Genomic DNA, 19318 nt, shown 5'->3' with positions numbered 1-19318 from the left:
GGGATGTGCCCACAACCAAGGTACATGCCCTTGACCAGAATCGAACCTGGGACCCCTCAGTCCCCTGGCCGACGCTCTAGCCACTGAGTCAAACCGGTTAGGGCTACTAATATTTTTTAAACTATGTAATTATTTTGTGTAGGTTTATCTCTTTGCTGTCAGTTTTAACTTTCTGCTAACAGTACCTCTCTCCTTACCTGGTATCTATACTAGTAAAAGGGTAACATGCAAATTGGTCACGACGCCCTCAGAATCACAACCAGGTATGCTAATTAGTCACAACCAGTATGCAAATTGACCATTACTCCATCACAATAAGAGAGGAATATGCTAATTAGCCCTGGTATGCTAATTACTCATGGCCAGTATGCAAATTGACCACCACTCCAACACACAAGATGGCCATCCCCATGTGGTCAAAGATTGTTGCCCCCATGTGGCCACAAGATGGCCTGCAGGGGAGGGCAGTTGTGGGCGATCAGGCCAGCAGGGGAGGGCAGTTGGTGGCAACCAGGCCTGCAGGGGAAAGCAGTAGGGGGTGACCAGACCTGCAAGGGAAGGGCAGTTAGGGGTGACTGGGCCAGCAGGGGAGGGCAGTTGGGGGTGACTGGGCCTGCAGGGGAACAGTTAGGTGTCGATCAGGCTGGCAGGGAAGTGGTTAGGGGGTCATCAGGCTGACAGGCAGAAGCAGTCAGGGGCAATCAGGCAGGCAGGCAGGCGTGCGGTTGGGAGCCAGCAGTTCTGGATTGTGAGAGGGCTGTCTGACTGCCCATTTAGGCCCAATCCCACCCTCGAGGGGTCCCAGATTGGAATGGGTGCAGGCTGGGCTGAGGGACACCCCCCCCCCCCACCCCATGCACAAATTTCATGTACCGGGCCTCTAGTATTAGATAAGCACTCAATAAATATTCATTAAGCTAATGAATAAATTAATAAACAAAAATAACTAAGTTTATTAAAACTATCTGTAAGAAAAGTGTGAATAGTATGTGGAGGGATTAGAAGTTCTGATGAATTGGGAGTATTACCTCATGCACTCACTATAATTAACTAGCTTCTTATGGCAGCATTTTAGGGGCTCACACCTGATTCTGGATGTATTACAGCTGGTTTCCCAGAAAGGTAAATCATTGTCATTATTTAACTCTCATCTTCCCTTTTTGGCTTCATAAACACATTTTCTAGTGCCACCAAAACCAGAAACCATGATTTCTACTTCTCAATTTGCCTGAAATATTTTGAAGACAATGGTCCCCATTTCTCAACCTCGCCTAAAAGAGAGGTTCCCAAATCTATTCCCTTCCCAAAGACCCTCATTCACAAGCCTAAGGAGAGTAGCGCTTTATAGAGATTGACAATAATCCTCCAAGTCTATGACCCATGGGCCTCTAACATTGACTAAACACGGAAAGGGTTTTTCTCACATTAGGCAAAAGGAAATAACCCTTGAAGGTTCAGTAACATCACCATCCCCAATGTCATCTTATCATCAACCCAAAACCAGACTTTACCTCTGACAAATTCCTCAGACTTTTCATTTTTCTTCAGGAAAGCATTCCAGAGAATCTGGTGTATGCATTAAAACAACACAACTGTAATAGCTCGGAGCCTTGCCAGTGTTGGTGGCAATGGTGCAGATGGAGAAGGAAATGTCTCCATGTTTCAGGGGCAGGAGATCCTTTGCAGTTTTCAAAAAATTAAATTCACTAAGTCATTGGAATGTGTTGTTTGTTCCCACTTAGAAGCAGCAATATGCAAGGATATAATTCATCTGCTAAAAATGTTCTCAAACTCAAAATAGCTGTTTGGATGGACCCACACAACCCATAATTCAAAACCCGAAGGTGGAGTCACTGGCTGCACAGGGATTCTTCTTCACTTCATATAAACAACACGCTCAGGGCCCCACTGCTGGCTTTGGTGTGCTTCCCCCAGACTGCAAACCACTGCCCCGCCCCCCCCAACTGCTAACACATATGTACCAAGATGTTCTGCCGTCTCACTGTTCGCATTTCTGGTTTCTCACTTCCCACCCCCTGTAACTGCTGTGACTTTTAGTTGCCATCACTTCCTACCCCCTGGGTGTGGTCCAGGGCCAGCAGCAGAAGCTCCTGGAAGTTGTTATATATGCAAATCACAGCCCCACCCCAGACATCCTGGGGCAGACATCTGTTTTTAATAAACCTTCCAAGTGATTCTTAAGCAAGCTAAAGTTGAGAAACACTAATGTTTTCAATTATACAGCAAACATCTCAGTCTTAAAACCTGTTAGATGCTGCTCTTTCTTACCTGAACCCTGTCTAGCTCAAATTCTATCAATAAATGTTTTCTAGGGCTCCTACCTCAGTGAATAGTTACTTCTATGACCATCTTGGGCATGCCTCTCTAGATAAACTTAAAGGAAGGTGGTAAAAAAAAAAGTGCTTTCCAAATATTTACCCACTCAAAATCCTTGATTTATACTCTTCTGGTGCAGTATACACTTTCCAGTCCATCTCTTATAAGACACTAGAGCAGTGGTTCTCAACCTTCCTAATGCTGCGCCCCTTTAATACAGTTCTTCATGTTGTGGTGACCCCCAATTTCACTGTTACAAATTGAACATAATTAAAGCATAGTGATTAATCACAAAAACAATATGTAATCATATATGTGTTTTCTGATGGTCTTAGGCGACCCCTGTGAAAGGGTCGTTCGACCCCCAAAGGGGTCGCGACCCACAGGTTGAGAACCACTGCACTAGAGGCCCGATGCACAAAAATTTGTGCAAGAGTAGGCCTTCCTTCCCCTAGCTGCCAGCACCGGCTTCCCTCTGGCACCCGGGACACAGGCTGCTCCCCTCCAACCCTGGCTTCATCTGGGAGGATATCTGGAATGACGCCTGGAAGGATGTCTAGTCTAATTAGCATATTACCCTTTTATTATTATAGATTGTCTTGGAGGCAAACAAACAGTCACATATGTGCACTTTGCTCCCAATGCTGTCCAGTCCTGGGCATTACGAGCATCTGGGGAATATCAGTTTGCCACTGAGGATGGATGCTCTGGCTAAAACTGCCCTATAAGCCAGAGCCCATGTGGACATTTCCTAATTCTCACGCAAACTAAGCAACACAGAAGATGGCAAGATGCCATATGTGTTCAGGATCGTTTCCATACAGAATAAAACTTATCGGTATCCAATACAGCAAGAGCAGACATTACCAGAGTGATTTCTCCACGATTTTGGTCCTGAAAACCTCCTCTTGGTCCAGGTTCACGGTGCAATAGCAATCTCGCATCTTGTTTGGCCCCGGGTAAGTGGGAAGATTTTTGGCTTCACCTAAAAAGCAAGTGTAAATATGTCATCAACATAGCATATAATTATTATCACAGACACAATGCTAATCACAGACACATTTCCAAATAATGGGTTTATTTCATAGCAAGGCACCTGCTTTCACTTTTGTACATTCATTAGGTCTTCATAAGGTCATGGTTTTCGTGCTACCACAAGTCAAAATATTGATGAAAATACCATCGGTGGTGTTAAAAATGCAACGTAGCATTCACAGTAACCTCTAAAACAAATTGATAAGAGTAGGAATCCATCAACCTAGGACTTAAGGATTTTTGTTTTGTTTTACTCACATTAGTCTCTTTAATTTTTTAATGTTTAAATTACGATAAATATATATAAGTTAAAATTAATCATCTCAATCATCTTCAAGTGTACAGTTCAGTAGAGTTAAATACATTCACATTGTTGTGCAACCAATCTCTAGAATTTTTTCATCTTGCAAAAAAAAAAAAAACTATGTACCCCTAAACAACAACTCCCCATTTCCTCCTCCCCCCACCTCCTGGCAACCACCCTTCTACTTTCTGTTTCTCTGAATCTGACTGCTCTAGAAACCTCATCGCAGTGGAATCATACAGTATCTGTCCTTCTCTCTCTGACTTATTTTACTTAATGTCCTCAGGGTTCACCCATGCTACAGCATGTGCCGGACTCTCCTTCCTTTTCACGGCTAAATGACATTCCATTGTGTATGTGCCACATTTTGCTTAACCATTCAATCCCCAGGTTCCTTTTTATTCTGAATTTAATTTGATAATATTAGTCAAAGTTGGGGCAATAATTAAGGAGAAAGACTCTTTATTGATGAGAGTAAACTATGACCTACAGCTGTTTAAAATACAGAGTGATTAATCAGTTAGGAAAAATTCCAGAAAGAGAGAGCTGCTCTAGGTTGAGTGTCTCCCTCTCACAAGCCCCTTCCTTCACACACAAGCACATTTGGAGAAAAAGGAGGAACCTTCAAGAAAGCCAGCTTGCCTGGCCAGCCCTGCAGGAAATGTCCACAATGTCACAACCCCCTATTTGACCCTGGGTCTGTCTAGAGATCATTATCAAAACCACAACGGCCAGCATCCTCTGCTAGAAGCTCAGATTAAGCATGAGGGGTTGTCCAAACAGCCCTGTTTACTTGTGAACTGAGAGCGAGCAGGAATGAATGAGAGGTGGCTTTCAACCGGGACAGCTGATGCCCAGGTGAAGACCACTACATGGAAGAAATACTCGAACATGCTATCACCTCCCAAAGTCTTCCTTGTCACCGAGTCATTTCAGTTCTAAAGATGCCTGGCTCTGGGCGTGCACTGGCACCAGACTCAGCACTAGGAAGAGGGACAGGTGTGGGCACACAGCACCATGCCAACAACAGTTCAGGTAGATGCTGATAATTTACTTCTGTGCCAATAAATCTTATTTCTGATACACAAAGGTGTTTTTTGGGATTTCCAACAGCACCAGTATTAATCTATGCCTGTGGACATTTCTGGCATGAGACCTACCTTCTTCTCTGGGCCTCAGTTTTCCCAACTCTAAAAGAAAGAACTCTCCAAGGCCCCTCTAGCTTTGAGACTTTTCTAACCCAACAGGTTCCAGAAATTTTTCTTTCTCATCAAGGAATCATCAATGGCTATCAGTTGGTGAAGAAAAATAAATAACAAATAAATGTCTTTTATAGCCATTATCCTTAAAACACCTTAACATCACAAGGCTTCCTTCCAGAACGTGCCATTTTTACATGAGCTGAGCAAATGAAAACATGGCCAATCTGGGAAGAGGCATTTGAATCCGAGCCAAGCTTCGAGTCAGTTGTTAAATGTCAAAAGACAGATTCTCCGAAGGCTCCTGGCAGATGTGAAAGGTCATATGCGCACATGCATATGCATGCAGAGTGAGTGATGAACCCACCAACAGGAAAGGGTAGGACGTGACTCCATGGGCATCTCCAGACTGGGAGGTGGAGAGGGAGGTATGAGGAGGAGCAAACACAGGTTCCTGGTGACTGCTCCTTCCGCTGAGCAGACCTGAATGGGCAGCCACACCACACACACCAAGCTCACCGTGGGGCCTGTCAGTTTTCCAGTTCTGTTTCTGGAACTGATCATTTTTGCAGTGTTCACAATCTTTAACCTCAAACCAGCCTGACTTCATTGACTTTCCTACTGTCACCTTTATGATGTGAATTGGGGCGTACCCTATTTTCCTTTGAAAATTTTTTGGCCTCGCCAGTGTGGCTCAGTGGTTGAGTTTCAACCTGTGAACCAGGAGGTCACAGTTCGATTCCCTGTCAGGCCACATGCCTGGGTTGCAGGCTCAATATCCAGTACGGGGCGAGCAAGAGGCAGCGATCAATGATTCTCTCTCATCATTGATGTTTCTCTCTCTTTCTCACGGTGGGGACTGTAGGATAAAAGAAAGAAGAGCTGAACAACAGATACTTAAAAATGTGAAAATGCTAAATTATATTATTCTGATATGAATGCAGTCTCATCCACATTCCTCCCACCCTACAGGCTCCCAATCTGGACTGTTATAGAAACATCCTTGTTGCTATGACAATGACAACACTAGAGAGCCAGCTAGTGGACCTGTGCCAACATTAACAAACCACTCGGGCCAGGAGGGTTGGGAGTAGCAGCCAGCACCCCGCCCTGGGCCATATAATCTGCCCTTACAGTTGGGAACCCCACCAAAAAGGGCCAAGAATGATGGGTTACTCCCAAGTCTCTGCTTGAAGCCCCACAGCAGAGCAAGGGTGGATGTCCCAGCTCTTAGGGCTTATTTCACCTCGACCATACTTGCAAGAGATTTGTTTCTTCCATGTTGATTATTTATGCCAAAGGCTAGAGGTTGCATCACTTCCTAACTACATATTCTGGGTCTTTTTTTCTCTCTCAGAGAAAAAGCATTATTTTCCGTAGTAAGTAGAGGCATTTACATAAGAATATAAAGCTGGTCCTGTTATACAGTAAATGCTAAACTGTTTGTTTAATGAATGGATGAATAAATGACTACAAGACAGAAGAAAAGAAAACTCTGGCTTCATTCTAAGAAGCAAATAAGTAATCATTTTTGTATGATTCTTCCTATTAACCACATCTCTAAATTTACTGTTCACCAACCTGAACTGTTCATCGGTAGATTTGCTAAAGACAGCATGTTTGGTATGTGATATCATCTCTGAACACCTAATTTACTAACAGAAGTAAAAGGCAGCACTTGAAAAACAGTAACATAAACAGTGCTGAAACGGCAATCTCTGCTTTCTAATTACAGGAATCAGGCAATGGGTGAGGAAAACAAAGGTTAGGCTCTGAAAGCGGTCATCATCCCTGACCGGCGATAATTCCTGTGTAAGCTCTCAATGAACCAGCCAGAAAACCCAAACCTGCAGGCAGCTGGGGAGAGGGGAGAGCCATGGGTGAATGCCTGTGCCTCACTGGAGGGGCTGTGGAAGGTCTCAGTGCCACAGCCCTGGGACCAGCTCTGATAAGGAAGCCCCTTGCCTGTCTGGAAGGCTGGCTTCCCTGCAGGGCACTCAGGAACAATGCCCTCTATGCCCGAGAGGAGATGTCAGACACCAGGCACTCTAGGAGTAAGTAGCGAGAGCTCAACCCCATGTCACCTCTAAGGGTGATCTGATCTTGTTTGCTGCCCTCCAGCATCTAGAGAGGCCAATGTGCTCTCACAAAACTCACAGAAGAGAAAGATGGAGGGAAGAGTGAGGGTCAAGGGCTTTAACTGACAAAGCACCATTCTTCCAGCTGTGAGCCTGGGGCCAACACCAACAGAACCGTCTGGAAGCAGGCTACCCAGATGTGCTTGACTCTACCAGCCGTCCACACAACTCTGGCACTTTCAACTCAACTACAGATCAACCTCGCTAAATAATACGTACAGGTCTGTAAGGCAAGTGCCCTAGTCCCGTAAGAGCAACCCCCTCCCAACCCAGAGGCCTTCATGTTTGGAAGCAGATGTGAGGAAGAATGGCCGCTCCTAATGCTCCCCATCTTCAGGCAGGCCTTCCTGATTTACACCGCAAATGGCTCTACGAATTCTGGTAGCCAGCATAGCTTATTATGACAAAATAAAAGCTATTTCCCCACAGAAATCAGTTTCATGATTAAAAATTCTATTTCCTTGAATATATTTTTGGCTGCCTTGCTATTTTAGCACTTGATATTAAATAGAACAAAACTCCATAAAGCCAGATGAGATTGGATTTCTAAATCACATTATAAACAGCCTCCTCTATTGCATACTGATCTAGAAGTCTGGAAAACTCCATGCTGAGCTGCCTGGACGCCCGCAGGGCATCACCCAACCACCGTCACAGCATACATCTGCTTCCCGGAGGAGAACCATACATGAATAGTGACTTACATCTGTTTCGGATTTCCTCCAATTTCCAAAAGGGGTAGGTAGTGCGTTACAATATAAAAGCCAAGTATACAATAAGGCTGTTGAACTTGAAATTAAAAGTTTAAAATATGGTAAAAGGAAGGAAAATTACATCTATCCATCCCCAATGTGGATGACTCGGTGATTGAGTGCCAAGCTTCCTAGTAGCTATGGTACAAATGGAAATATGGTGGAGCACATCATTGTCATAATTTATTTAAAAACAAAACACACCAGTTCTCCAGGAGGAAACATCTTTCTACAGCAAGTCCATGGCTGGCAGCTTTTTCTGGGAGACATTAAGTGATGGACCCGGCATATAAACGTGCTCCACGTACTTCTAGTTCTGTCCATCAGGAGAAGTGGGTGCACAATATGAATTGCTAGCCCTGTGAAAAGAGTTCTCTGCAGAGAAGGTGGGTGATAACCGAGGAGGGGCTGCTTTGTGCTGCCCCATCTGATTCAAGGCAAGATCCACACATACTGGACAAATTCCGACTGGCATTTCCACTCCCAACACCTCTCACAGCCATGCCTGACCTTGTCTGTCCTGTGCCTCAGCTCTTCAGAGTGCTGGTCTGTATGCCAAGATGCAACTGTCCCTAGAAGTTCCCATCTCCTCCCATAAGTGGCATCTGGGGTCACCTTGAGTAATGGGAACTTCCTGACTGGATGCACGGCCCAGGGGCAGGCTGCAAGTAGGGGAGGAGGTAACTCCAGGCAAAAATCTGTGGCAACTCTGTAATTACAAAACACAGACTGGCACCCACCCACCTGGCTCCCTGGGACCCTGTGCCCCTCTCACCCTTGCAGCGTTGGAACTGTGCTCCCCTCCCTGAACACCCCTGAAGCATCTCCTGCTCCTCCTCCCTCCTCCACTCTTCCTGCTCCACTCTGGGCTGTCCTGTTGTCATTTATGCAAGTCCATGTGCCGGGACACTTTCAATGTCTCTCTGCTTTCACGGGATGATCAGAATTGCTATGACAGGAGTGGGGCTGGGGGAAGGAGACCTCAGAAGTCTAAAGAAAAGTACATTTTAGGCTCCAGACAAGAAACAAAAGCCCAAGATACTAAGAATGGCAGATGGAAAATCATCCACTTCTCCATTTTCAGACTAATTTTATAGACAAGAGCACGTCTCCACAATTAGTTAGATTTTCAGTTTTGAACTGAATTCAACCTATTCAGCACCTAAATACACACAAAACATTAGCTAACTTTGCTCTTTCCCTTAAAATCTGGTATTTTTCCCACTGGGGAAAAAGAAAGCATGCTCTATTCTCCTGTGCTTTTCCAATTATGCTAGACATGAAAATAGTGTTCTTGACAATAACTCAATCCTGACATAAAAACTGTAAAATTAAGCCAAGAAAAGGAATAAAGAACCCACTAGTTTCCTTTTAATTTTAAAATGTCATACTGTATGGGTATTTTTTTACTCCTTTGAAACAAAAATGTTATGCCTCTGTTTACAAAATTTTTTTTTTTCATCTAATGCTGTATTTTCTATCTAGTGGCTATTAAGACCAGAAAACAGCAAGCAGGCCATCAACAATGAAGACATTTATTGCTAAGGTGAGGATATTATGGATACTTCTGGAAGGTGAGGACCGCTGGAAACTACAAGCTCTCCCCCAGGCAAGCCCTGAGCCTTCCCCAGAGCATCGATCCCTGTGCACCTGGACAGTGAACAAGAGGTGCCAATGAGCACAGACCACACAGAACAGAAAACGTGGTCCGTGGGATGCCGCCAGTGCTACAGGGAACTGCAGACTGGGAATGCTCTCCACGGGCGCTCCTCTTCCCCCCACCCCCCCCAGTGAAATGTGACCCAAAGAAAGAAAGAAGAAAAGGGAAGAATGCCTGCTACCACGTGGTATACGGCCAGGAGTGGACACCAGTCGCACATGGCCATAGTGGTCATCTCCTGCTATAGACGTACCTCTGTATTACACATTTGCTTGTGTGTGCGCATGTCTGTGTACATGTGTGTGTTGACTGCTGCTTTTTAAAACAGCTTTATTAAGACAGGCTCAGCATACCATTTGAAGTGTATAGTCCAATGATGTTTAGTATATTCACAGGGTTACACCACTATCACCAACATCAATGTTAGAACATTTTTGTCCCCATACGGGAAACAAGAACTATTTACTGTCATGTCCTCCTTCCTCCCCTCCCCCCCCACCCCCCCCACCCCCCCCACCCCCCCCCCCAGGCCCTGGCAACTACTAACCCACTTTCTAGCTTTACAGATTTGCCTATTCTGGGTATTTCATACAAACAGAATCATAGACTATGCGAGCTTTTGAGTGTGACCCCTTTCAGTCAGCATGTTTTCAAGGTCCCTACGCACCGCAGCCTGTGTCAGATTCGGTCCCTTGCACAGCTGGGTAATATTCCATGGTGTGAATGTGGCATCATGGTCTCTTCATCAATGTTCATTCATTCCTCTGCTGATGGGCATTTGGGATGTTTCCAACTTTGGGCTACTGTGAAGAATGTGGCTCTGGGTTCTGTGTACAAGTGTTTGTGTGAATGTATGTTTTGAATTCTCTTGGTTATATATACATGAGAGTGGAAATGCAGGGTCACATGGTAACTGTGTTTAATTGTTTGAGGAACTTCCACACTCATTTCCATAGCGGCTGCACCATTTTACATTCCCACCAGCATTGTACAAAGGTTTCAATTTCTCCACATCCTCACTGTCACTCTTGTCCAGCTTTTCAATTATAGCTTTACTTTGAATCAAAGAAATAGCAGTTTTCTTTTTTAAAAAATATATTTTTATTGATTTCAGAGGGGAAGGGAGAGAGACACAGAGAGAGGAACATCAATGATGAGAGAGAATCACTGATCGGCTGCCTCCTGCACACCCGCCCCCCACTCTTGGGGATGGAGCCTGCAACCTGGACATGTGCCCTGACCAAGGATCGAACTTTACCTACTGGTTCATAGGTCGATGCTCAACCACTGAGCCACGCCGGCCAGGCCGGTTTTCATTTATTTTATGATGGCAAAATGGGGGTGGGGGACCATGGCAACAGTTTTATTAAGACTAAGTACTTTTGGCACACGTCCAGGCAGGTCATGAAACTGTCTCCGAAGAGCACAGGTGAAGCTCTTTACACACAGCAGCACATCCAGGATGCATCACTTTGGATTTCGTGTCCCATTCTGACCAGAAGAGTGACCTCCCCAGCCCCTAATCCCAGCGCGAGAGATTCTGGGTTTACACTGCACACGGCCGAGCACTGGCTTTGAAAACACAGAGAGAAAAACATGTCCCACAAGAGAGCCAGACTTGATGAGCAGGCATGCGTATCTGCAAGGCATCTCTGCTGGAAGCTCGGGTACTAACCACACAAAAATGAAATCCATCTGCTTCCGCTCGGCTCACCAGAGCTGGCCCCGAGTCATGGGCACAGAAAAGAAAGCCAGTTCCCTTTTCTAGAGGAAGCTGGAGCGGTTCCAGAGGCCTGATTATGACTCCGGTTCGGAGTTTTCAATTGTGACTTATATGCATGTTTTCTGTTGCTGTTATTGTTCAGTAATACCAGGAATGCACGGTAGGAAACTTCCAGATGTAGGAGTCCCAGATTAAACATTAAGAGTCTGTCTGTAGCCCATGCTCTCTAGAAATAGCCTTGTTTAGTAACCTGTGTCTTAGTCCTTTGAGCAAGCAAGACAAATATAAACAACAGCCTCACTAACAGTCCCTGGTTTATTAATTTAAACTCCTCCGTCAACTCCCTGCTATGAAAAACAAAGAACTGAAAGCCATATACATCTCCCACCCCCAACTCCCAATTTCTGTTGTCAGACTGTTTCTACATTGTCTTGCCTATTTTCTTTATAAGTTGATTCTAAATCTTGAAGCCCACAAGATCAGTAGGCCCTCTGAGAACCAAGGTTCAATGGAAAGACACCTGACCTGGCCAAAGACCACCGCTCCCAATATGTGGTGGCAGTTCCCCCCTAAAGCATTCTGGCCTCTTTCATGTCAGACCCAGACACTACTGCTTCTCACCCTCTGCCACCTTTGTTTCATTCCTTTTTCATTTGGCCTGAGCACCTCCTCCACGCACTTGGTTCTGGGGTGCAGGAGGATGCATCTTTGCAGCCCAATGTCCTTACAGTTTGACCAAGTATATAGCCAGGTTCGAGTTAACATTAAGGCACTGTTCTATTTGTAAGAGCTCTTTAGAGCATTAAATGGTCCAAATGTAAGTTCCATCCTGCAGCCTCCTTCACAGGCAACAATGCCACGAGTTCCTTGTTCCTCCTGGAGACTCTGGGAGCAAATACAAGCTGGTATATTACATAAACGGCAGCACATGCTTCTTAAAATGGGCATTAACAATACATCTGGGGAGATTATCAGTACATTTAGAATTCCCTCCCCTTTTTTAGGGCTGCACCTTTTTTCATTAAGTGAACACAGTCCATTTAACCCTCCCTCAAGGATGCGCACTTCAGTTATCTTCAGTCTTTGGCTAACAGGGGTGGGCAAACTTTTTGACTCGAGGGCCACAATGGGTTCTTAAACTGGACCGGAGGGCCGGAACAAAAGCATGGATGGAGTGTTTGTGTGAACTAATATAAATTCAAAGTAAACATCATTACATAAAAGGGTACGGTCTTTTTTTTTTTTTTTTAGTTTTATTCATTTCAAACGGGCCGGATCTGGCCCACGGGCTGTAGTTTGCCCACGGCTGGCGCTAGTACCAGGACTGCAGCAACAAATAACCATGCACAGAATCCATTTCTGTAGGTTAAACAATAAACTCCTGGTATCAGAATCTCTGGCACAAAGGATAATTTTTAATTTTCATACAAATTTATCATAGTGCCAAACAGTTCTCTATAATAGCAATTTGCATTCCCACTACCATGTTTGAAAATGCCATTTTCCAATATCATTGCTAGTAATGAGTTATCAAAATTGTGGGTCTTTGCTAATCTGATCTGGGAAAAATGATGTGTGTGTGCATTGCACTTAATTTATTACAAAGGATTCTTTTTTTTTTTTTTCAAGAATCTAATTGTATTCCATTTATTCAGAAGTTAAAGCCCAAGGCACCTGCACAGCTTTTCCCTCCTCTGTGCTCCATAAGCAAGGTCCCCACAAGCCAGCCCTGGCAGAGACTGGCCACACACCATTCCGATGGGATCCATGGAAACAATGTTTAGGGAAACGGAAATCATCTTTGCTGTCAAATAGTTTTTCCAACTATGCCTGGACCCACTGCTTCTAACTCTATAGCCAGCGGTACACAGCCTTGAGGAGCCAGATGCTCTGGGCCCCGGGCAGCCCAGATGGCAGGGGGCTCTCCCCGCCCTTGAACCAGACTCATCCCTGAGGAAGGTGAAGGCTGAGGACCTCGTCATGACCAGTTTAACAACTAGCTGTCACCGCTGCAGTGCAGGTTCCTGGGTTCTGACAGCAAAAAATTCTTCATAGTTTACATTAAGTGTTTCTTGAAGTTAAGGGAGGAAGACAATCTGGGAAATACCAAATTTGCGGAAAGGCAGTGTGCCTACTGCTACCATAAGCCCACGGGCTGGTCTTGATGCGGAAAACACGACGCCTGACCTGGCCAAAGACAACCGCTCCCAAGTAGCGGTGGAAAGAGAATCTCCCCTTTCAAGATCCGAGGTTACTTTTCGGAAACAATCAACATACGATTTCCCCCTGCTCTTTTCCGCCCTGTATATTTTGGTACTACTTTTGCTTTTCTTTCTTTTCCCCACATCATTCTGTAAAAGAGTCCTGGCTTGAACTTGAGAAAGAAAATGTCTTAGATGTTAACAAATTCAGAGTCTTCCATTAATACATGTAGTGCAAAACACAAGTTCCAGAAAGTATTTTAAACAGACGGCATTCCTTTGTTCATTCACGTCTAACCTGAAAGGGAAACCACCTAAATAAATACTTTCAGACACACTGTGGAATATTCCAGGTCCATGACTAACACCAGACTTCACATGGAATGACCTGTCTTTCATCTATTACTCTGGGGCTACAGAGGACTCGGAGAGGCCTTCCTGACCCAAAAGCTTGAAATTTTCACATATGATTTGTTAATTTGCAGTTGGCTAAATGCACAACAGGCTCAGTTTCTCAAGCAGTTCTGATTTTGTAGTCAGGACTGTCTTTGACTCTTCCTGGTGCGGGGGGCATACCCCAAGAGTGAAGGCAGTAATGGCATGGCCAGCTCAATGCAAGGCTATTTGCTCATCCGACTTCACACGTAAGTAAGAGTAACATCTGTGAAGATGCTTGTGTGTAATAAGCCTGTTACTGTGCACGTGTGGCATCTATAAAGATGCATGTGTGTAACATGCCTGTTACTGTTCACATGTGGACAGGTGTAACCTCTGTGGGGATACATGTGTGTAGCCCGCCGGTTGTTGCTCCTCTGTAAGAAGGTGGCATTTAAGGAAACCCTGGCAATATCTAACTTCCATTTGCAGAAAGCAGAGAGGTTGCTTCCTCATAATAAACCAATAAAATCCCTTCTTCCTTCTTCTTGCTCTCAGCAGCACAATGAGATACCGTTTCGCACCACAAAGACAGCTGGGGTTTCTTTTTAAGAAAAATAGCAGGTATTGGTGGGTTTCTTTTTAAGGAAAATAGCAGGTATTGGTGAGAATGTAGATAAAATGGGATGCCAGTGGGAATTTACAACAGGGCAGCTGTTGTGGAAAACAGTTTGGTGGTTCCACAAAGAGTTAAACAGTTACCACATGTCCCAGCAACTCCACTCCTATTTTGATTTACTCAAAATAACTAAAAATAGGCGTGCAAACAAAACCGTGTATATGAATGCTCATAACAGCTTCACTGCCAAGAGCAAGCACTTGAAGATGGAAGAAACTGTCATACGGACAATTGCAGAAAGAACAGAGGCCGGGTGGGTATCTGTGTCCTGCACTAGCCTAGGGGCCAGCATGGCTGGGGTCAAGGGGCTGGAAGAATTCTCATAGGAGCCTATGGCCCTTGCCCTGAGGAGCTTCAGGTTAACTAGGCACAAGTAGTGCAAAACACATGTGCCAGGTGGAAGCTGCCCTTGGAGACTGCAGACTGGGCACAGAAGGGTGTGGTAAGAGCACATTCTGGCTGGGGAGTCAAAGGCTTCACAGAAAACGTGACCCACTGCGGGCCACAGGGGAGACGAAGGAAGGGCAGGTGAGGTGGAAGCTGACTTAGACCCAGAGGAGACATGAAACCCAATGAAATGTTGCAGAACGCAGGCTTCCTCTTAACTGAGCAAGGTGAGAGGCAACTGGAAGGCGCATAGGTGGGAAGAGGCAGAACCTTCGGAGGGTTATAAAGAATAAGTCAACGAAAGTTTTAAAATTATTTAACGGGCCTGGCCAGTGTGGCTCAGTGCTTGAGCATCAACCCATGCACCAAGAGGTCACTGTTTTGATACCCAGTCAGGCACATGCCCAGGTTGCAGGAGACTGTTGATCAATGTTTCTCTCCCTTTGATGTTTCTATCTCTCCTCCTTTTCCCTTCCTCTCTCTAAAGATCAATAAAAACATTTTAAAAATAAATTATTTCTGATGGGATATGGGCTGTTCTTTTAGCTGTGACTCAAATGCACAAGAGGAGAAAAGCTCAACACAGTCTCCCGGCCCGCAAGGAGACACCATGAGATCCTGACCCACCAGCACATTTGGATGGAGTGTACTGGGCATGAGTCATGCTCAGACCAGCATCCCATGCTGAGCGGCCCCTCCCTCCCCTTGCAGTCTAAATAAGGCTGCTTCAAGCCTGGTACCACCAACTGCTATCACACACACACACACACACACACACACACACACACACACACACACACGGCAGCCCCTTGGCACTCCAGCATCTCACACAGGAAGTCAGAGTTCTCTTTGCTGAGCTCAAGAGCTGTTTGAAACTCCAAAATTATTTTTAACATCACTGTTGGTCTAATTAGGCAAGAAACATTGCCAAGTTTACAAGCCGGCTGCATTTGAAGGACCATGGGCCATTACAGATGAGACTAAGCTCAGGATGTTTTTTTTAACTTTGCTGAAATAAGGAAGAAACTAAAAGGCGAATAAAAGAACTTGTAGGAGACTCAACTCTAACTTTATCTCCCCATTCGGATCATCCTTTCGGAGAGGGAGCACACCAGCCAGATCACTTGTATGGAACTCCTGTGCCTCCTGTCCTCCCCCTCCTCCTCCTCTCCCTGCCCCCGCCCCTCCTGTACTGTCCCTCTTCCCCTTCTCTCCCTCTCCCTACCTACTCTCTCCTCCCCTCCTTCTTCCCTTTTTTCACTGCCATCCTCCCTCCTCCATGTTTCCCCTCCTCCCTCGCCTCTTTTAGAGATGTGCCTGGACACCTTATCTTTAAAAACAGAGAGCTGTGGAGAATTCCTACTCCAGCATATGCAAAAGAAGTGAGGAACCCAGCACTGATCAGATGCACCAAATCACCAACAACAACGCTGCTGGCTTTGCAGACTTCGCCAGGGAAGGGCTCTGCTTTAGGCCCTCCCACACCAGCCATTCCATCTGTGAAACTGCCCTGAGGCCCAAGGCCATTACCCTGGGGTGGTCTGGGCTCCTCACCACACTGTGGCTGGCATCTGGTTGTGTGTGTTTCTGAGACACAGGCCTATTCTGCCTTTCCTGCTTCAGGCGCCATCCTGAGATAAACCTGAGCCTGGAGGGCCCTGCATGCACAAAGGCACTTACTTCCTTAAGGAAGTGGACTGCATTCCCGGAGGCTTCCTGACACAGTGTCTGCTTCCTCTGAAAATGCCCTGTTTTCCAGCTGGTGGAGATTCCTCGGAGGTAGAGCCCCAGGGACTCAGACACAGGGGGCCAGGGTCCTGTGTCCGAGGTGCCCACTGCCAAGAATGGAGTCAATTGATAGTGCAGACCGGCCTGGCAAGGTGGACCTTCACACCTGGACGTGGGTCTTCCAGAGTCGGGCTCCTGATCTAAACTATTCCTGCTGCACAGACTCTCCAGGACTGAGGGTCAGATGGACCCCTGTGCTGGCCTGTGGGGACCACGCCCACATGCAAAATCCTGCACTGTGGGTCATGGCAACCCGGGTGATGCAGCAGCTCTTGGAGCACCAAGCAATGAGCTGACTCCTCTCCTTTCCAGGGAGCTGCTGTCATCGTTGTGGTGGCATTTGCCAGCTCGCTGATGTGACAATACTTAGGGGTCCCTCCAGATGCTTTGAGGGATGTGTGCATATTTGCCTGGCACCTACTGGACTTCGGGTCCAACTGGATGCTCTTGGAGCAGCCGTGGCTGGTGCAGGGGTGTGTCTCAGAAGAACCCAGCATACTCCTTTGTCCAATCAAAGCGCAAGGGACTTAAAGGCTCAAAGGCACCAACAAATGCGCCAAGAATCCCAGAAGCACAATGCGTCTATTCCAGAGACTTCTGTTCTCCAAAGAGACCTGCAGGCTGGCTCACGGCACATGGGGCCTTGTCTTAGGGCGAGCTCCCGCCACAGAGGCAGGGTCCACAAGCTGGGCTAACTGCTGAATGCAGCCAGATTTTAAAATGAGCCCATGTTGCCACACACACCAGCAGAGCGCCCCTCCCTTGAGGTGCCGCTGGAATCAACAAGCCCAGCACAGGCCACGAAACCCCACAGGAAGGCCTGTGCCTCTGGGTTGTTTTCATGTACGTGAACCTTCAGCCACCAGAAATGGGCCTCTCTACCTGACCCCGGTCCTCAGGGGATAACAACCAAGGGCACCGCCTCCAGCCCCATCAATCATGGTGTGAGCGTCTGGCCCTACTTCAGTGAACCCAGCCACAAAGACGGTCTCTGATCTACTGTCCCCTGTGGAGAACCACAAACCAAAGCCTGCTCTGGCCACTGGATGTGAGTCTTAATGGTCATTTTAGAACCGAGGAAAACTGCAGAATTAAAACTTTGGTTTTTCCTTTCTTACTTATTACTGTAAAAGACTGCCCCGGAGAAAGATGAGATTCTAAGTGCAAAGAGACTGTCATGTGCTGGTTGGTTCTGGTGCGTGAACCTTCTTCCATACTCCTGATGTCACCAACACTAGCAAACACAGAAATGCATCCAAGTCACCAGCATCCTCTCCAACTCAGTGGACACTGCACTGAGAAGCCCTTGCCTGTCCCGCTACCCAAACCCCAGGCCCCCACAGAGAACACGTTCTGTCCCATCCAGGGCAGGCAGCGCCCGCCTTGCAGACCTCATAGAGGGAGCCCTCCCAGCCCAAGATGAAGAAAGACAGAAAGCTGGCGTGGGCTCCTCTGAGCAGAGGGAACAGAAGAGCTTCCCCCAGTAGGGGTGTGAGCCCTCACGTGGGCTCCCAGCTACATCCCCAGCAGGCTGCACCTGTGCTATGCACTGTCATCCCCCCACCCAGGTGGGCTCATCTCTTGTGGCTGTATAACCAGCAAGTGGCAGGTTTATTTATAACATCAGCGGAGGCTCTCAGAGCACAGAGAGCAGGTGCTGGTGAGGGAGCACCTCCAACCTGTGGGAGTGATGCCCAGGGCAAGGGGCTGGGAGGGGGGGAAGAGGTTCTGCTGCCCCTCAGACAAGAGTGGAGCACCCATGCCCTAGCTGGTTTGGCTCAATGGATAGAGCGTCGGCCTGGGGACTGAGGGGTCCCGGGTTCAATTCCAGCCAAGGGCACATACCTGGGTTGCGGGCTTGATCCCCAGTGGGGGGTGTGCAGGAGGCAGCCAATCAATGATTCTCTCTCATCATTGATGTTTCTCTCTCCCCTTCTCATTTCCTCTCTAAAATCAATAAAATATATTTAAATTTTAAAAAAAAGAGTGGAGCACCCATCCCCCAGCAACCCCAGCCTCCCACGTGGGGACAAAGACCCCTCCCACCTGGCTCCCACCTCCCTGAAAAGATACACCACATCAAGGAAGGGGTAAAGGCTGACAAAACAGAAATGCACCTTCCACACCTGCAGCCGATGGTGTGGCACCTACATTTTGTTACCAGTCACAGGTGTACAGGAAAAGGGAAAGACACGCCCGCCGCCCTCCAGGCTGCTCCTGTCCTCCCCTTAGGCCTGCCTGTGACTTCCAAAGTTGCCATTTCTCCATCTTTTAATAATATTTGTTTAAAAACCATGAATAAGTCAATACCTAGGTCTCTTAGGGAAATAGTCCATAAAACAAAGATTTATGAAGAATAATGTTTATTATAACAATACTTATGTTAACCAAAAAGGAGAAAAAAATTAAATGTTCAGCAATGGGAGATTCTAACAGAGAAAGCCTTTGGCAACACTGAGCCAGGATGTGGGGTCCAAATTGTGACACATTCTGCTCTATGCACTGTCGTCCCCTCACCCAGGTGGGCTCACCTTTCCCCATATCTGGGCACACAGTAGGTACATACTGGTAATCCATAGTAACTGAACGATATGCATAGTCCCTTTTAGAAATCTCTATGTGTAAAATTAAGAGTTGTATAAAGAAATGCTATTTGTTTCTTTATCCATTTTTAAATGTTTTTAATTACAAAAGAAATATATACCCACTAGAGGCCCGGTGCATGAATTCGTGCACAGGT

At 46.4% G+C, this 19318-nt stretch overlaps 1 protein-coding gene across 1 annotated transcript in view; it reads right to left on the bottom strand.

Annotated features, from left to right (window-relative positions):
• Positions 1-19318, bottom strand: part of RASA3 (RAS p21 protein activator 3) — a 114302-nt gene that overhangs the window by 73249 nt on the left and 21735 nt on the right. Inside the window, exon 2 of the mRNA XM_036315882.1 lies at positions 3205-3322. Within this exon, the coding sequence (XP_036171775.1) occupies positions 3205-3322 (118 nt within the window). The remainder of the gene's footprint in view (positions 1-3204; positions 3323-19318) is intronic.

This window comes from Myotis myotis, unplaced genomic scaffold (assembly GCF_014108235.1).
Source record: "Myotis myotis isolate mMyoMyo1 unplaced genomic scaffold, mMyoMyo1.p scaffold_m19_p_63, whole genome shotgun sequence".
In the NCBI taxonomy this organism is placed as follows: Eukaryota; Metazoa; Chordata; class Mammalia; order Chiroptera; family Vespertilionidae; genus Myotis; species Myotis myotis.
The sequence above is the reverse complement of the archived record's forward strand: the minus strand, read 5'-3'. Positions and strand labels throughout refer to the sequence as shown.